General features: G+C 52.0%; 1 protein-coding gene across 1 annotated transcript; it reads left to right on the top strand.

The window, feature by feature from the left end:
• Positions 1–9,159: 9,159 nt before the first annotated feature.
• LOC101532770 (pepsin F) lies at positions 9,160–18,217 on the top strand. The gene is made up of 9 exons (XM_058662419.1): positions 9,160–9,212; positions 9,966–10,125; positions 10,862–10,979; positions 11,078–11,196; positions 12,435–12,634; positions 14,246–14,362; positions 15,659–15,803; positions 15,873–15,971; positions 18,054–18,217. Exons 1-9 carry the CDS (start codon positions 9,160–9,162, stop codon positions 18,207–18,209), a joined length of 1,167 nt encoding a protein of 388 aa, XP_058518402.1. The 3' UTR covers positions 18,210–18,217.
• Positions 18,218–18,823: the final 606 nt, after the last annotated feature.

The following is an 18,823-nucleotide window of genomic DNA, read 5'->3' as shown; positions in this document are numbered from 1 at the left end:
GTTTCAGTGCCAAAGTCCAATAGGAAAATGCCTCTAATTCCCAATAAAAGGGTATTTCCAAAAGGTTTTACAAAAATGGAACTAAAAGATAAGTTTATCTGGAGCAAAATAATAATAATGATTGAAATCCACGCACGGTTTTTGCAGGATACACATTTTCTGTGAATTTGGTGAAAATCTTTCATGTAAGGAAGGGTCAGGGAGGGTTTAATTGAGCAGCGGAATTGTAGGGCTGCCTGGCTGGGCACAAGTGAGGCCCTAAGGGCGTCACTGCTTCAGGCTGGCACTGCCCTCTGCCTGGCAGTTTGGAGAGCCAACTCCCTCCTCTCCGAGACAGCAGGGGAAGAGGGAGCGCCTGGAACCTGCAGACTTCTGAGACCACCGTAGCAGCCGGCAGCCGTTGGGGCCACTGAGCATTCTCCAATGTTTGCGTTCTCAGAGCCCCTGCCCAGTAAGCGGAGGGGATTCCCCTAGAAGTCCTGGGGTCCGTCACTCCTTGCATTCACCTTGCAGCCTTTCAGTAAGTCACCCCCTCCAGCCCTCAGTCTCCCCTTCTTCCGAATGAGGAGACGGAGTTGTTCAAGTACAGCAGTCTCCCCCCACCCCCCGGGACTGGGTCCTGATAAGGGGGATGCATGGCTAAGGGCGTATGTGTTACTCAGGATTCTGAGGCTGCAGCCAGTGATCAGGGCTGCTGGGGTTGACTGGCCATGTCTGGCCTTGGACTCAGAACAGATAGAGGAGGCCAGGTGCCATGTACCTGCCGTCACAAGCTGGAAGGTTTCTGTGTCCCTGTGGAACATTCTAGCACTCAGCTTCCGTGGGCTGAGAGCCCATGGCTGCTGGTTAGAAGTCGCCGGCCAGGGCGTGGTTTCTCTGCTTGTATCTCCCTCTCGCCCATAAATGGGAAGAAGCAGAAGAAAATGTGCAAACAAGGGTCTCACCTGCTATCCCTTGATCCTCCACCCTGATCAGCTGTGTAAGCATCATCAATAATAAAATTTTAAAAGAAGAAAGAAGTCTCCAGCCAGGGAACCTGCGGATAGATTCTTCAACTCAGTCTCGGTTCTGCTGAGTCACCTTTCCTACAGGGATCAATGACAGTAACAGGACTCTGGGGCCACGATGTGCCAAGAAAGATTAGGTAAATCAGATAACGTCTTTAATGTGGAGGTGTCCTACGGGCCTGCTTTCGCTGTCCAGCCCAAGATACTGCCAAGAGCCACACAGAGATAGAAGAGCTGCTGGATGAGGCTGGTGCCCTTTCCCCAGGCTCAGCAGCAGTGGGCGCTGGCCAGGGCACGAAGGACACTGCTTCCCCAGGCTTGGTTCATCTTCACAGGGAGAGCCAAATGGGCCTGGACAGTGAATGGACCTGCAGAAGCGTCCCCCGCTTCCCTCCCCCAGCTCCCTGCTGCTGCTCCAAAAGCTCCTTTTCTGACAGTTTGCATTCTGCAGCCCTTCGGGTAATGCCCCAGGGTTTCCTCCCCAGCCTAGGGCCTCTGGTGTCCAGCATGAGCTGCCCTCCCCACTACTGAGCTAAAGAATCCCTCTTCTTGGGCCCAGCTCAGTAGCCTAGTGACTAAAGTCGTCACCCTGCATGCACTGAGATCCCATATGGGTGCTGGTTCATACTCCAGCTGCCCCACTTACCATTCATTTCCCTACTTGTGGTCTGGGAAAGCAGTCAAGGACGGCCCAAATCTCGGGACCTTGTACCTGTGTGGGAGATCGGGAAGAGGCTCCTGGCTTCTGGCTTTGGATTTGCTCAGCTCCAACTACTGCGACTACCTGGGGAGTGAATCAGTGGATGATCTTTCTCTTTGTCTCCTCTGTCTCTCCCTCTCTGTGTAAATCTTCCTTTCCAATAAAAAGAAATAAGTCTTAAAAAACAAACAAACAAACAAACAAACCACTGCTTCCCTTCAAACTATCCTCACTGCTTCAGTCATTGGTCCATCCCTATACAACTTCCTGGCTTTATCCTATATGAGTTCCCTCCCAGGGGAGGAAAGATGTTCTCAATTTGTTCATGAACATTTTTTTCATCCTTTCCACTTCCAGGCCCCTACCAGGCCCGTGGTATCAAGAATAAAAGCATGTGCGGCACCCACCAGCATGAGCTGGGACGGAGGAAGGCCAGGTAGAGCTAGGCTTCAGCACCTGCTGATAAATGCTGAGGGGAGGCAGGCCAAGCCATACCGGGCACAGCACCCATTAGCATAGGCAAGACCCCAGGCCCAGGGGAGGGGATGAGCCTGATAAGGGGGGCTGCAGAGGCCACTGCTCCCACTGGTGAGCATGAGAGCTGGGATTGGGGGCGGACTAGGATGGGCAGGTTTGCAATAGTCATTGGCCTTCATGTGGGTTTGGGGGAGGGCCAAGTTAGGCCAAGCCACTGCTCCCACTGGTGCATGCAAGAGCCAAGACAAAAATAGGCTGGTCAGGCTTTGCCATAACATCTTCTGGCAGGTGCTGATACTGGGTACAAGTTGTGTCAAACTGGACTGTAGTACCTCCTGGAAAGTGAAAGATCTGGGATTGGAATTGGGCCTAACAGGGAAACTGAGCAGTGCTCTGCTGGGACTACAGCTCCTGCTAGTGAGCGTGAGAGCCAGGGCTGGGGGCAGGTCAGACTGGACAAGGGGGAAGCACCCGTAGGCATATGTGTGGTCTGGGCTGAGCTAAACTGCATCATTGGTAGGTGTTTATGAGAGCCTAATGGGATGCGAGATGGCTCAAGTCCTTGGGCCTCCATATCCACCTGGGAGACCCGGAAGCAGCTCCTGGATCCTGGCTTCAGATCCTGGCTCAGCTCTGGCCACTGCAGCTATTTGGAGAGTGAACAAGCAGACAGAAGATCTCTTTCTGTCTTTTTCTCTATCTCTCCTTCATTCTGTAACTCTGCTTTTTAAATACTGAGAAAAAGAAAAGATTTCTGTCTTTAGAAGCCATTCCTGTTATCGAACAGAAGTTAGCTTCCATGAAGATAAAGGGATTTAAAAAACCCTGCAGTATTTGTGCTTTTTTTCTGGGATATTTTGACATAATCATCTTACCATTTCACAATAAATACTTTATTGAATACCTTTAGGAGATAGAAGACAGAGCTCTTTGAAAAATATATAACTATAGCAGCACTTTCATTCCAAAATGAATTGTCTACATTGCCTGCATATTCCAGGCTCAGAGCATCTTGATTGTCTTGACATTGCCTTTTCCGGTGTAACATTAAGGGAGCAGGGTCTGGAGAACATCCACTTATGCTGTATTAGGTTGTTGTCTCCTCAGGAGACACATTGACAGTTTCTCAGAAAGCTAAACCTACACTTGCTGTGGGATCCAGCAATCAACACTTCTTGCATTTACCTGAAGGAGTTGAAACTTGTGTCTTCCTAATTGCCAAGCGTGGACACAGCCACACTGTCCCTTGATAGGTGAATGGATCAATGGGTGTTGACCCACTGGAGTATTTACCGGGCATGAGAAAGAAAGTAAGCTATCCAGCCAGGACAGAGATGGGGAACAAACTTAAATGTGCATCATTAGGTAAAAGCAGCCAATCTGAAACGGCCGCGGCACTCTCAGACGTGTGGGAAGCGCCAACGCTAGGGGGACGGCCAGAAGATCAGGGGTTGTACTTAATGAATCTGGCTGTCTGGATCTGTTGTTTTACAGATACACTTCATAGGAACTGCAAAACGAGGAGTTCCTAATCCTATTGCTGCTTCTGAATCTAATCACTCAAATTCTTAAAAAAAAAAAAAAAAAAAGAAACTTTCCATGAACAAAATGTGGTTACCTGAAATACAAGATGGCTTCAACAAATTCATAGAAAATATGTGTTAAGGGAAAAATCATGCATGGGTTTCAAAAATGTTTTGTGCCCAGACATCTTTTAATTGAGCTTTGCGTGCACTGCTTGAAACAGCCTCATGTGCTTCCTACAGAAAAATACTTAGCATAGACATCACTCATCATTGAGTGCCCTGGTCCCTCCCATGAGGACAGCTCATTTTTTAAGCTAAATTGAACACATAGATCTTCATAGTTTTGACTGTGTCCATCACTAGTAGGTGCTGCTCAAACTGTCCACCTGTGACAGCTACTGAGGACATCAGAGCCTTTCACAGCCCAGCAGTGGTTGTCTGAAGTTCTCAGTTGTCTCGCCCTTCAACAAGTTCCAGGCTCCTGTCTTGTAAATTTCTTCAGCCGTGGAAGGGACCACTTTTTCATGAATCCTTGGGTCCTCTTAGAGGAACACAGCAACATAAAGGCCAGAGGTGGGGTCAGCATCGTGGCACAGAGCGTCAAAGCATCAGCTGCAATGCCATTGTCTTGGAGCAGTTCCATTTCCAGGCTCGACTGCTCTGCTTCTGATCCAGCTCCCTGCGAAGGCACCTGGCAGGGTAGCAGAGTGTGGCTCACGTGCCTGGGCTGCTGCCCCCCACGGGTCACCTGGATGGAATTCCAGGCTCCTGGCTTCAGCCTGGCCCAGTCCTGGCCACTGTGGTCATTTGGGAGGTGAACCAGCAGAGATCTCTCTGTCTCTCTTCATCGTTTCACCACTCTTTCAGATAAATTGAATAGGTCTTGAAAAAACAAAACAACAAAAAGGCCACAGGCCAGGCTTGTGCGTTGTCTACTGCAAAATTGTCAGTGCTTCTCAGCTTTCCAGTGGTTGAAGCTAAGAAATGTGAATTTTCTTAGAAAAAGAAAAATATTGAATTAGCACAACTTTCTACTCAAGATTGTAAAATTGACCTTTTCTGGGCCTGGCACAATAACCTAGCCGTTAAAGTCTTTGCCTTGAATCTGCCGGGATCCAATGGGCGCCAGTTCTAATCCCAGCGGCCCCACTTCCCATCCAGCTCCCTGCTTGTGGCCTGGGAAAGCAGTCGAGGACGGCCCAAAGCCTTGGGACCCTGCACCCGCGTGGGAGACCTGGAAGAGCTCCAGGCTTCCGGCTTTGGATTGGCGCAGTACCGGCCATTGCAGCCGCCTGGGGAGTGGATCACTGGACAGAAGATCTGCCTCTCTGTCTCTCCTCTCTGTACATCTGCCTTTCCAATAAAAAAAATAAATCTTAAAAAAAAAAAGATTGATGTTTTCGGTCACACTTGTTCTTGTATCTGTGACACTGAACATCCTGCTTCGTCATAGCAGCATTGTTTGCTTTAACCAATAACATGACATTTACACATTTTTTTTTTTCAAAACAAAAACAGCAGTGTTACCACAGGAAGGTTTTGGAATGCGGTTTCAGATTCTCTTGTAGATTTTTGATGTTGCGTTTCCTCCTTTTTGATTTTACCCTTAGAAAATGTCACACCATGGATGTGGAGTCATAATTCAGCATTTAAAAATCATTTAATGGTATTTTTTTTTTTTTTGCTGTTGTTCTGTGTGATTGTTTCCAAATGGATATCATTTAGTTTTGGTTGTTTTCAATCCTTTTTAATTTTGAGGATTTAAGAAATAGTACTCTTTAAAATCACATACTTAGTTGCAAAGTCAAAGTATAAAACAAGAACACCAACATGTCCCTTCCTGTCCTCTTAGCAAGCAGCACTCGTTATGGGCTTTGGTTTATCTTTTCACTGTTTCTTGTTGAAAGTGTAAACACACGCACAGATGTGTTTATATAAAAACAGCAAACTATAAACACAACTCTACATACCTCTTTTTAAGTAAATATTTATTATTCATTTCCTTGAAAGAGCTACAGAAAGATCTTCCAGGTACTGGTTCACTTCCCAAATGGTCACAATGACCAAACCAGCAGCCAGACGCTCCAAATTCTCTCCAAGTCCCATGTGGGCGGCCAGCACGCAGGCACTTGAGACATCACCCACTGTCTCCCAAGGGTCTTAGTAGGAAGCTGGACAGGAAGTGGAGGAGCCAAGGACTCAAACTGGCACTTCCGCATGGGATGCAGGCATCTTAAACAAGAGCTTAACCCACTGGCCCAGGACACCTTTCACCACCACCACCACCACCACCACCACCACCTCCACCACCACCACCTCCACCACCTCCACCACCTCCACCACTCCTTCCCCACTTTTTTTTTAAACTAAACAAGGTACCCTGGAGACCTCACCCATCACATTCCATTCTCTATTTGCACTACACTCCCTTGTGTATCCACTGTCTGCCTTACCCCTTATGCAATGGTCACCACTGAAGGGTATTTCTAGTACATTTCTAATCTTTGGCTAATCCAAATAATGTTGCAACCAGTTGCTTGTGCATACATCTTTTAGGTACTCTGCCAGAGTATCTTTGAGCTTGATTCCTGGAAATAGAATAACCAAGTTAAAAGAAAAACGTGTGTGTGTGTGTGTGTGTGTGTGTGTGTGTGTGATTTACTAGGTGTTGCCACATTCCCCTCCATCCCCCCCAGTCCTCGCATCATTGAGCAACTCTGAAGCTGAGCCACAGAGCCCTGACTCCTACCTCCCGAGCCTGAGGATCAGCTCAGCCTCCCATGCTCTGCCCAGAACAGTCCTAACCTGGATCCACTGGGCTCTGAACGGCTCAGAAAGAGTGTGAAATTCTCTGATCTTGACTTTGGAGTTTTGCCCTGCTCACATCAGACTGAACTGAAGCTCTGGGTGGTCCTTTAGTGATGTTTTGATTGAGAAGATGCTTTTTAAAAAGTACTGCTTTATATGCTTGTTTTGGCAGACAAATGTTTTAAGGTCTGGATTCTGATGGGGGGACTGGGGTTATAGAAGTTATTCATTCCATGAAATAAAAAAAAAGATTTATTTTATTTTTACATTGTTAGAGTTATGCAGAGAGAAAGAGAGAGAGGGGTCTACCTACTGGTTCACTCCCCAGACGGCTATAACAGCTAGAGTTGAGCTGATCCTAACCCAGGAGCTTCTTTTGGGTCTTCCACGTAAGTATAGGGTCCTAAGAAGTTGAACTAACCTCCACTGCTTTCCCAGGCCATGAGCAGGCAGTTGAATTGGAAGTGGAGTGTCTGGGACCCAAAAGGCTGCTTATATGAGATGCCGGTGCCACTTGCAGACTTAGAACGCTAGGCAATGGCCCCGGAAGTTATTTCTAAGATCTTTGGTTTATCTGCCCCGATGGTCTTTCTGTCAAAACAGAAGGAGAGGGGTTACTGAGGAGCCTGGGGAAGAAGGCAGTGGTGGTTGGAGCCGTTGAGTGGAGCCCAGTGACAGGATGCTGGTATTAGGAAATCTGTACATCCCACAATGGTACAAAAACTCCTGATACTGGGAGAAACAGCAACTTCTCTGCACTTCAGACCTCTGCTCCAAAGACTGTCTGGCCTGGCACAATGTCTCAGTGGCTAAATCCTTAATTTGTATGTGCTGGCATCCAACATGTGGACTGGTTTGTGTCCCAGCTGCTCCATTTCCCATGTAGCTGCCTGCTTATGGCCTGGGAAAGCAGTAAAGGATGGCCCAACCAAAGTCTTGGGACCTTGCACCAACAGAGGAAGCCTGCAAGAAGCTCCTGGCTCCTGGCTTCAGAATGCAGTCATTCAGCTCAGCTCTGGCCTTTGCGGCCATTTGGGAAGCAAAGTAGTGGATGGAAGATCTTTGTCTCTCCTTCTCTCCATAAATCCGATCTGCGTTTCCAATAACAAACAGACAAACAGTCTCAAACTCTGGCTAGCGCTGGTCACGTGGTGAGAGGTTTCACCACCAACATTGTTTCTTGTCTTGTGTTGATGGGTACTGAGGCACTATAGTAGGCGATGATGTGAAAACAGAATGAATCCAACAGAAAGGGTCTGAAAGTCAGGTCCGTCTTGGGGATTTTTCTGTGTAACAGACATTTTACTTTCACTGGGAAAAAAAAAAAGCAACGAAATGGTGAGGATGCATTTGATGGTTTACTCACTCAGCCAAGGGGAACTGAATTCCCTCCTAGTCCCCTCTGGATCCCCACGGCCAGGCTGGCGGAAAACCCTACACAACCTGCACACTGAATGCAACCCACAGTTTCAGGAGGGTTGGCCAGCAACATTGCTGCTTCTTCTTCTTTTTTAACGATTCATTCAGTACTCTGAGGATAGACAAGCAAAACCCAGTCAACCACACTCTCATGGATCTCAAAAACGGCAGGGAAATTTCTCACCACTAACTGCAGAGCCTGCAGAAGACACCAGGGGGCAGCCTCTGACAGCAGGTGGTTCTCACACTGCTTTCCTGGCACCCAAGTCAAATCCCACACGCAGAAGGCTCAGTCCCCAGGCCCGCCATCCTCCTGTGGTTCTGATGCCCAGTGCAGCCTTGGGTGGCTTTGCCTGTGCTTCTGACCCACCCGCTATACCTTGGCAGCCCCTTCCTCTCCTGGGATGATTTTTCTGGAGCCGCCACTGAGCTCGGGAAAATATTTGAGTTTACTGATTTCCTAGGAAGCATGATACTAAGGGGCCAGATAAAGAGCTGTGTGGGCTGGGGTATGTGAGGCCTTCGGGGATAGCATAGAGATGCCATTAAACAGGGGCAACTTATAGAAACAAAACTGGAGAGTCTGCCTCCATGTGAATGGAGCGGGCTAGTGGCATGCAGCTGAGTAGAGGCTGCTCCCTGATGGTGGGACAGAAATTAAAGTTGTGCAAATGTCTGCATTGGTTTGGATCTCCAAAGCCCACCAGCATGGGCTGGCTCATCACATCAGCCCACTCCTGTGGAGGGGCCACCCCCAACATCCTCCCTCTGTGATTTGACCTCTTTTCTTCCCAGTAAACACCTCTGACATTGGGAAAGCAAGGTGTATCTGTTCACAGGGTCCCTGGGAAGACCATGAGATCACCAATGTCAACCCTTGAGCCTGGCACTTGCTTTTATCACACCTCCTGCTATGTCTTTATCTCCAAGACTGCCAGCGTCTCCCCACTCTTTGTTAGACCCTGGGATTGTGTGGCTTGGTTTTGTTTTTTCAGCCAAGCCCCAAGGAAGAGATTACACTAGAAATCTCTCATTTCTGAGAACTTTCTGGGCCCCCTCCTCGGGGCCCAAAGGGGCGAGCTTTTATCAGGAAGGTTTGTATTTCTTATCAAGTCTTCATAGCAGCCCTCCACGGTGACTGTATTTAATGAGCTTCTCCTGGTGACCAGTGCATGCTTGGCTCCCGCCTTTCCTGAAGCCTTTGCTGCAGCAGGAAGGAGGCATGAAGTGGCTTGGGGTCCTTGGGCTGGTAGCCCTCTCGGAGTGCTTGGTCACGTAAGTAGAGGACAAGCAGCAGCAGCTCTCCGTCTGGCCTCTTTCTAACCTTTTTTTGTTTTTTCCAGCCCATCTAAGGGCAGAGAAGGTAAATGTAGTCTTCCTTAACTTCAATGTAGTTTAAGGAGTAGTTTGCCACATGTACTGGAGGCTGGTAGAGGAGGACCCAGATGCCCAGTACAGGCCTGCAGGCATGCACAACTCCAGGAGCACCTTCCACATCATGAGCTATAGCAATGGTCTCCCCAGAACTGCTCAGTGCACACCCTGGGCAGCCGTAGCTGCAGTCCCACACACTTCTTGCACGTTTGCTTAGACATGTTCTTGGTGTTCTCTCAGAGTTTCCAGGAACATGTACCTCTGTGTCACCCTCTATCTAATTCTTCCTTTCATCTCTCCATCTCTTCAGATCTCTCTTGGACTCTTTTTTCTCCGTCTTTCCAATTCGCTCACCTCTGTCCCCCTTGAGTTTGCCATTGCCTGTCTTCCTCTCACTGTTCTCTTCTGGCTGGAGAGATCAGAAGGCAACCCCAGTGTGGCACAGGCAAATCACAAACTCCAGGGGTTCAGATTTCCTGCTGTTAAAAGCCAGTCAGACTCTCCCGTCCTTTTGAGACAGCCACAGGCTATTACTGTGGATAGCCACTAGATGGAGGGTGCCTCCTAGCACTCCTCTCTTAGGCGGCCAGCCCACTGCAGCGCTGCGTGGCCCACGAATTCATATCTGTTTTCCTTCCCAATGCTCCATGAAAGAATTCCTCTGATGAAGGTCAAATCGATGCGAGAAAACCTCCGGGAAAACAACACCCTCCAAGACTACCTGGAAAAGCACCCCTACGGCCCGGCCTACAAGTTGCTTCGCAGGCATCAGGACCCAGGAAAGGCTTTTGAACCTCTGAGGAACTACTTGGATGTGAGTGTGATGGCCATGGGGCTCCAGAGTGCCCCCGTATGGCACTGCAGGGCACTGGCGCTCCCCAGGGGTGTCAGCTATCTGTTAGGGCTGGGGCTCCTATAGGCCTACAGAGTGGGGAATCAGGCTTATGCCAGGAGTAGAGGCACTCCTCCCTTCGGCTGCTGGTGAAGGGACTGGGCATAGCCATGAGCAGGTGCCAGATAGATGTGATCACAGCGCTTGGTTCCAGGGTCTTCGTTGTAAACTAAGTGAACCGCTGAACCACATTGAAGGGTGAGCTCTGTCTGATGAAGTAACAGCAAAACCGCCTGCAAACCGAGTGTGAACCCCTAGATAGGAGATTCAGCCACTCCCACCCCAGGACCCACACCTGTGAAATGACTGAGGGGCTGGAGCACGGGGACCTGAAGTGGTAAACGTGACGGTGATGACTCACCTAGAGGCCCTAGAGTTTCTTCCAGAACTTAGAGCGCAGCCAGAGAAACCGGGCAGGAGTCAGAGTCCAGTAATGAGAGTACCTGTGTAGTGTTGGGAAAGCTGATCCTTGAAGGGTGGGAAGACCTTGGAGGACATCTCCAACAAAGGCCTGACTTGAGCAGGGGTGCTGAGGTGGGGTGATAGGAAATGGTTTGGGGAAATATCAGGACATCCCAGTGAGGGCAGGTGCCTAGGAGCCAGGGAGAGGCTGGGGCAGCCAGGCCTTAGCCTAACCAGCGCCTCTCTGGCCCCACAGCTGGCCTACATCGGCATCATCAGCATTGGAACGCCCCCCCAGGAGTTCAAGGTTGTCCTTGACACGGGCTCCTCTGACTTGTGGGTACCCTCCATTTACTGCTCCAGCCCAGCCTGCGGTGAGTGTCCCCTGTCCCCATCTCTCACCCCCTGGCCTCCCACGGCCCCTTGCCTGGTCCCCAGAGGGCCTGACCAATGCTCACTCCTGTGTGTTCAGCCAAACATGACACGTTCAACCCTCTGCTGTCCTCCACCTTCCTTGTCTCGGGCCGGCCCATTAACATCGTTTATGGCTCTGGGAGCATGTCGGGATTTTTGGCTTACGACACTGTTCAGGTAACATGGAGCCCCCAGGCTGAAGTGGGGCTGGCCCTGGGGGTGGCGGTGACTGCCCTATCCAGGGCCAGATGTAGGGCTAGCAACAAGCCCTTCAGTGGCTGACCACTTTCCTGGGGGGCTGTGCCCTCAGACAGGGCCTCCCAGGAGAGTGGGACCACCCAGCTACAGGTGCTTGACGGTGGGGTGGTCAGGATTGGCAGCCGCTTTCCCTACCCTTGAGGACAAGGTTGGCCGTGCTGGGGACAGGGGAGAAGGGTGGGAGGAATGGCCCTGCTGAGCCAGGTGATGTAACTGGTTGACGCGTCAGTTCTCGTCACAGTAGTTTGGAGACCTGTGGGAGTAGCAGCACTGGGGGGCACCATGCAGGGAAAAGGGACCACATAAGCAAGGGAGCCTGACTCATAATTGGAGTCTTGCTTACAGATTGCCTTCCTAGCTTACCTGAGCATGAGCACACATCACACACACACACACACACACACACACACACACACACACACACGCACACTGCCTGCTGGAGTGCAGGGGTTGTGTCCCCACCCAGGTCACCAGCATCCCACAGCAGATTCCTTCTTTCAATTCCCAGTTACGCTGCCTGTGGTCCTGCTAATGTGCCCCCTGGACGGCAGTAGTATTTGGGTCCCTGCCCCCTACATGGGAGACCCAGATGGAGTTCCAGGCCCCTGTCCTCAGCCTGACCCAACCCTGGTTGCTGTGAGGAGTGAACCATCAGCTGGACGATGTCTCCTTTTCTTCTCTCTCTTCCTTTTGAATAAAATGGGAAAGAAGCGGGGCAGATTTTCCCTAAGAACCTGGCGGCTGCCTGGTGTGATGGGCTTGTCTCTCAGGGGGATGCAGGAGCCAGCACCTCTGGGGTTGGCCATGAATCCCCTTCGTTTCTGTCACCAGCTCAGTGTGCCGCCCTAAAGGAAGCAGCCCTACTCTCTGCCCACCTGTCTGTTCCCCAGGGGGCACCCTCTTAGAGGAAGAGGCCTGCTTGAGCACAGACACAGTGAGGGAGGTGCAGGTGTGGGTGCCGACCCACAGCACTGCCCAGCAGAGCCTGCCCGCCTGAACTCTTCCAAGATGAGCGCATGGGGAGCCCGCTATGCTACGACAGCCTCCGTCCACCTCCTTAGCATTAGTGTCCCTCCCACCTGCCCCCACCCCACCAATCTGCCTGGGCCCCACTTCCCAGGCCTTCTCCCAGAGGCAGCCCACCCCCTTTCCTGTAGATTGCAGACCTGGTGGATGTAGCCCAGCCCTTTGGCCTGAGCCTGGAGGAGCCAGGCCAGTTCATGGAATATGCAGTCTTCGATGGCATCCTGGGGCTGAGCTATCCCAGCCTTAGCTCTGAGAGAATCACCCCTGTCTTCGACAACCTGTGGAACCAAGGCCTCCTCTCTCAGAACCTCTTTGCCTTCTACCTGAGCAGGTGAGTCCTGACTGCATAAGGCCCTCCTCCATCCTGGCTGCGAGACGCTTCCAGTCGCATAAAAGCCACAGATTTCTATCTGACTTAGAAATGCCCTGAGAACTAGCCTGGTTCAGTGACTGTGGCCTGAGAGCCTGACCCAGCCTACTGTCTGGGGAGAAACTCCCTTGGGAATCCACGCCTCATCCGTGGCTGTAACTGTGGGATGCAGGGGGGACTGGGCAGGGCATGCAGTCCAATGTGTGGACCACTTGACTCTTTCCAGGAGGAGTCAGCTGATCCCTGGAGGCCAATGCCCTCATGCGATGCGTGGGAAACTGAGGCTCCAAGAGGGACTTTGCACGTGACTGCCCAGTGGCAGCAGAGCCTTTAGGTTTCCTGCCCTCCCCAGCAAGTGTCTAGTCCCTGGGCTTGGTTGGAGAGAAACTTAAGTGTCCTGAAGAGTTAAGGGGCTGCCTAAGGCCCTGGTGGGGAGAAGGACCCTGTTGCCACATGTGTTTCCTCCCAATCCCAGAGGCAGTGGTTGACCCCATAGGTCCATGGAGGAGGCAGGAGAGCTGGCGTTGAAACTGTGGACTTGGGGGAGCTCTGAGTTCAAGTCCTGACTCTGTGGCATGAACCTTAAGCACTTGCACCCAGTCTAAGGAGATGATGTACCCAGTGTCTACTGCTTGCCGGGCACTGTCCAGACGAAGGAGGGAGACAAGAGGCAGAGGAAGCAGACAGTAATGGATCCTGTGAAAGCAGCAAATCGGGGGAAAGCCCAGACAGGGATGAGGGCAGGGAACAGCAATGGCGGGGACAGCTTCTAGGAGCTGACTCCTCTGGGGTGGGAAAGAGCCAGGTGTGAGAGATGGACAAGTTGCAGGTAGAGCGAAGACGGAGTACAGAGTGCCCAAGGAGGGGCCCATGGGGCTGGAACAGGGGAGGGCCAAGGGACAGGGCTCCCCTGAGGCTTGTTCCCAGTGGGGCTGGAAGTAGAGGCTGATGCAGGCAAGACACACTCTAATCAGGAATTATAGTCTCGCGAGGCTCTGATACGAGTGTGCTGGGTGTGACGGTCATCCCACACGCATGTCTGAAAGTGCAAGGAGAGCGTGGCCCCCCTTTCTTCAAAAAGCACTCAGACTGTCTGAGATGGGCCCTGAGGATGCCCAGGTCCCTCTCCCAGGAAAGGCAGCCCCATGTGAGCCTGCACGTACACCCTCTGCCTACCCATGCTTCTGTTTTCTGGAAATGACAAGCTAGGCAAGGCTGCACCCCAGACTCTGCTCAGAATGCCGGAGGGACACCCGGCCATCCATAGAGCAGGTGGTCAGAGCTCTGTTGGGAAGCTACGGCATCCAGGTTCAGGCTTCAGCTTAGCCACTCATGAGCTATGGGACTGACCCTAGGCAGCAACCCAGGCCTTCCTGGCCTCAACCTCGCCATCCGTGTAAGGGACCAGAGGACAGTACCTGTTCTGGGAGGGGTGAGGGTCGTGTGAGGGAGTGGCAATAAGCAAACCTTAGACCCTGCCTGGTTCCCCGTTCCTGAACTTGAAAATGCTGTACATCATTCACTACCTGCAACAAACCTTCCCTTTGCCCATTCCCGCCTTCGCCATGCCAGCAAGGATGAGAAGGGCAGCATGCTGATGCTTGGCGGCGTGGACCCCTCCTACTACATGGGGGACCTTCACTGGGTGCCCGTATCCAAACCTCTCTACTGGCAGCTGGCCATGGACAGGTAAGCCCCCACCCCCACCTCCTCCCCTGGGAGATGCATGCAAGACACACACAGACAGCACAGTCACATGCATGTGCCTGCAAACACAGACATGCCCCATCACAGAGAGGCACAGAAACGCACAACCACATAACTGTCACAAGACACAGACATGCAGTCACGCTGGCACACGCAGATACAAGCAGTCACAGATGCAGTTACACCTCCAGACTTCTTGTCTCGGACCTTGAGCCAAGACAATGGGTCCCAGGCGTGAAGAGAAGAGGAGGGAAAACCTAGGGGGCACTGAGGAAATTGGGGTGTCTGGGGAGAGGTACCCTGGGGTGGGCATGGAGAGACCTCTGCCATGGCGTGGGGTAGCAGGAAGCATGGTCTGAGCCAACTAGAAAATGCAGTGAAAAGCAGATGGAGGAGCAACCCTGTGGGCTGGACATAACCACGTCACTGACCACTGGCAAGCAGGGAGACACCTCACTGGTAGGATTGCAGTGTGAGAACTAGGGGTGGTGGGGAGAGGCCTGGGCTAGCAGGGAAGGCAGGGGAGAAGACAGAGAGCAGGGCAGAAGGCCTACTCCGTTCTCAACACCTGGAAGCAACTCAGGAAAAGGACGCGTCCCTCCCCACTGCTCCCTGCCCAGTGGCATGGTGGAGCGGAGGCTGTGAGTCTGGAGACTGAGCAGGTGGGGACCAGCCCTTATGGTGTGCTACCATTTCCCCAAAGCTAGAGGTGTCTTCTGGGGGCTTCAGTGGCCCATCACAGACTTCCCCTGGGGCTGGGTCATGGGCTCCATAACAGAGCTAGAGCTGCTGGGGGGATGACCTTTGCCAGGGAGAACCATAGGACACCTCACATGTGCCTCTGATATGTCCTTCACTCGCCAACTCAGTAGCCATGCCGAGATCCATGGGATGGCATGCAGTAAGGGAAAGACACAACCTGCTCCTGCAGAACTTGCCATCCAGCAGGACAGACACACATGCAATCATACAGCCCACACATCATGGGTGAACACTCCACGAGCAACACAAGTGGGGAGGACTTCCCCAGAAGAGTCAGTTGAGCTGTAACCTGGAGGGCAGGAAGAATTAGCCCCTCCAAGGGGGTGGGAATGATTCTAAGAAAGCAGATGCAAAGGTCCTACAGTGAGAATGCATTTGGTACCTTCGAGAACCCAAAGGACTTCAAAGGTGTGGTTAACGTAAACGAGAGAGGCTGCCTGTGCAGCACAGCTGTTCTGGACAGGTGGTGGAGGACAGCAGAGTGACCCTGGTGTCTGCTTTGTGCCCGGCTCTCAGCATCTCCATGAACGGGAAGGTCATTGCTTGTGATGGCGGCTGCCAGGGCATCATGGATACGGGTACCTCTTTGCTGATTGGCCCACGGAATCCTGTCCGCAGCATCCAGCAGGCCATCAATGCCCAACACTCCTATGGCAGTGAGGTAAGAGTCAAGCTGAGGATGGCTCCAGGGTTCTTGGCCTGGTATACCTCACTTGCCTTTCTCTCACAGTACATCATCGACTGTGGCGCCATCAGCACCCTGCCTGACATCACCTTCACCATCGACGGCGTGGACTACCCAGTGCCAGCCAGTGCCTACATCCGCAAGGTGAGGGACCTGACTCGGGGTGAGGGGGGGAGGGGAGGTGGGGTGGGACTGGCCTGGGGTCCTGGACGCTGGGAAGGAAGAGGGCCCTCTGGAGGCCAAACTGTGCCACTGCAGATGCTGCCAGGCCCACTGGGTGCCTCCCACCAAGCAGGTGTTTTGGGAGACAGGGGCAGCCTTCAGCCTCTGTAAGCACTGAGCTGGTGCAGAGCTGTTGATGAGGAGAGGGCACGCTGGAAGGCTCTGCCCCCAGAACCTTCAGTTCAGTTTGGGTGCTCTGATGGTTAAATATGGAACATCCGTTGTAGCAGTCCCAGCAACAGGCCAACAGGAGTGACAGGTGGGCCTGGCTGGCAACTGCCCCGTCACAATTACTATGCTCAGTGACGGCTCCTCCCTATGAGGGGTGGTGGGGACACTGGCATGAACAGAGTGCCCAGGAACGACACGGGCCCAGACACAAAGTTGATGCTCAAGACACATTAGGTCTCCATGAGTCCAAGGGAGACTGGGTGGCTTAAAAGAAGGTGTGAGAAAGGAATATTATTCAGCCATAACTAGAAAACCTGTCACCCACAGCAAAGTGGCTAGAACTGGAGGATATTACGTTATATGAAATAACACCAGGCACCAAAAGACAAATTCTGCTTGTTCTCACTTATTTTTTAAGAAAAAAAAAGTAGATACAGGCATCCACAGAGATCGTCCATCCACTGGATTCACTCCTCAAAATGGCCATAATGGCCAGGGCCAGATGAGGCTCAAGCCAGCAGCCACGACCTTCATCTGGATCTATGTGGGTGCAAGTTCCAAAGGATGTGGCCACCTTCCACTGCTTTCCCAGGTGCATTAGCAGGAAACTGGTTTGGAAGTGGAGCAGCCAGATAACCAACCAGCACTCACAGGGAATGCTGGCGTCTCAGCTTAATTTGCTATGCCACGATGCCAGCCCAATATGCATGTTCTTCTTACCTCTGTGTGCAGGCTAAATCAATGATTGCAAAAACAGTAGAGAACAGGAGAGTCGCTGCCAGAGCCTGGGAGGGTAGGTGTGGAGGGGCGTGGGGAAGCAGAGATGATGGCTTATGGTGGTCCAGGTGAATGAAGGGATAACCTTGAATCTTGTAACTCAATACTTCAAAAACAGCCTCTAGAGGGGATATGGAATGCTCTCAACAGAGAAATGATAAACGTGGGAGGTAACAGACAAGCCTGCCACCCTGATCTGATGCTTACACATGGTATGCATGTATTGAAATGTCACCATATCCCACCAATAGGGACAATTGTAGTGGATCGGTTTTGTTTTTAACAAGACTGCTGTGAGGGAGACAGAAGTTGGACATTTTTTGTTTAAAGATTGCTTGTTTATTACTTACTTGAAAAGCAAAGAGAGAGGGGATGTGGAGAGAGATCCCTCATTTGCTGGTTCACACCTCAAATGGTCACAAAGATCAGGGAGCTTAGGTCTCCCCTGTGGGTGCCAGGGTCCAACACATGGACCATCATCTGCTGCTTACCCAAACTGCATAGGAAGTGGGGCAACTGGGACAGGGATGCTGGCATTGCAGGCAGCTTAACCCACTGCACCACAAAGCCCACCATACTGGCACTGAAGTTGAACATGTTTAAACCCACAGACTCATGTAGGTGAGTGGGGGGCAGTTTGTGTTGAGGACAGATCAAGATAGGGCTTCACACAGACAGGGCCCTAGGGAGCTGTTCACAGGGGGTCAGGAGCAGGCGTGGGAGCAGCCAGGAAACTAGTCCAATCCAGTCTGATGAAGCCACAGACATGCATGCACTGGTGCCAGGGACCACTGTGGACCATCACCTGGTCCAGCCTGCAGGGCTCAGGAGGTAGAGCGTGGGTCCAGGATGGCTGCTCACAGGGGCCCCTGGGGAGGGGAAGTCTCAACAAAGGTTAGAGGAGACATCCCAGGTGAGAGACACCAGGAGTAGATGCAGTACTGAGTGGACTGGGGACAGCCCATTGGTGGCCAGGGCTGGACTGGATGTGGTGGCCAGCGAGAGCAAGGGCGAGGACAAGGGTGAGGGCTGACCTCCGTGTTCTGTGCTCTCCAGTCATCAGCACACATCTGCTACAGCAACTTCGATGAGGCGTCCCCCCAGGAGTTGGACCCCACAGAGGTCTGGGTGTTGGGAGATGTCTTCTTGCGCCTCTACTTCACAGTGTTCGATCGGACCAACAACAGGATCGGCCTGGCCCCTGCGGTGTGAGCACTGGGTACAGCCAGCAGACAGCCAGACCACCCGGAACAGGCACCAGCCCACCGGCTGGGGGAGGGGTCCCCTGCCTGGAGGGCTGCCCACAGCTCTGTGTGGCACCTCTGCTAAGCTCTATCCTTGGGGATGGGGTTGGGAGGTGAGGAGAATAAAGGATCTCATTTTCAATGGTGCTGATCCTCCTGGCTGCTCTCCTGGGTTTGGGGGAAGTCAGTGGAATGAAGCAGAGTGTAGCCCACATGTGGGAGAAGCCCACCCAAGTGGCTTGACTGATGAGGGAGACATGGTCTGGGAGCTGCAAAACCTGAGCAGGCCCCTGACTTGGGTCAGAACCCAAGCCGCAAGAGTCGTCAGTTCACTCTCCCCTCCCCTAACACCTGGTTGTTTGCCTGGCAGCCTTCTTCGCTCAGTCTTCTGTTTACTGTGGGGACCTGGTCTTTGCCTGTCCCCAGCTTTTAAATAACTGCATCAGACAGCAAAGCCATTCAGAAAATATCAGGGCTTCTGATTGGCCCATCTGAGGTCATGGACCAACGTTGGATCAACAGTCATTGCTGAAGAGGACTGGGTCCTGTGATTGGTTCTACCTGGTCAGGTAGACATGCCCA

Source organism: Ochotona princeps, chromosome 4 (genome assembly GCF_030435755.1).
Source record: "Ochotona princeps isolate mOchPri1 chromosome 4, mOchPri1.hap1, whole genome shotgun sequence".
In the NCBI taxonomy this organism is placed as follows: Eukaryota; Metazoa; Chordata; class Mammalia; order Lagomorpha; family Ochotonidae; genus Ochotona; species Ochotona princeps.
Note: the sequence above shows the minus strand (reverse complement) of the source record. Positions and strands in the feature narration are given on the sequence as shown.

Bases quoted from the DNA above. Each gene is read 5' to 3' on its own strand.
- LOC101532770 (XM_058662419.1), top strand. From the start codon at position 9,160: ATGAAGTGGCTTGGGGTCCTTGGGCTGGTAGCCCTCTCGGAGTGCTTG. The intron at 10,126-10,861 runs GTGAGTGTGATG...CTGGCCCCACAG, and splicing joins CTCTGAGGAACTACTTGGAT to CTGGCCTACATCGGCATCAT. The intron at 12,635-14,245 runs GTGAGTCCTGAC...TCGCCATGCCAG, and splicing joins TTTGCCTTCTACCTGAGCAG to CAAGGATGAGAAGGGCAGCA.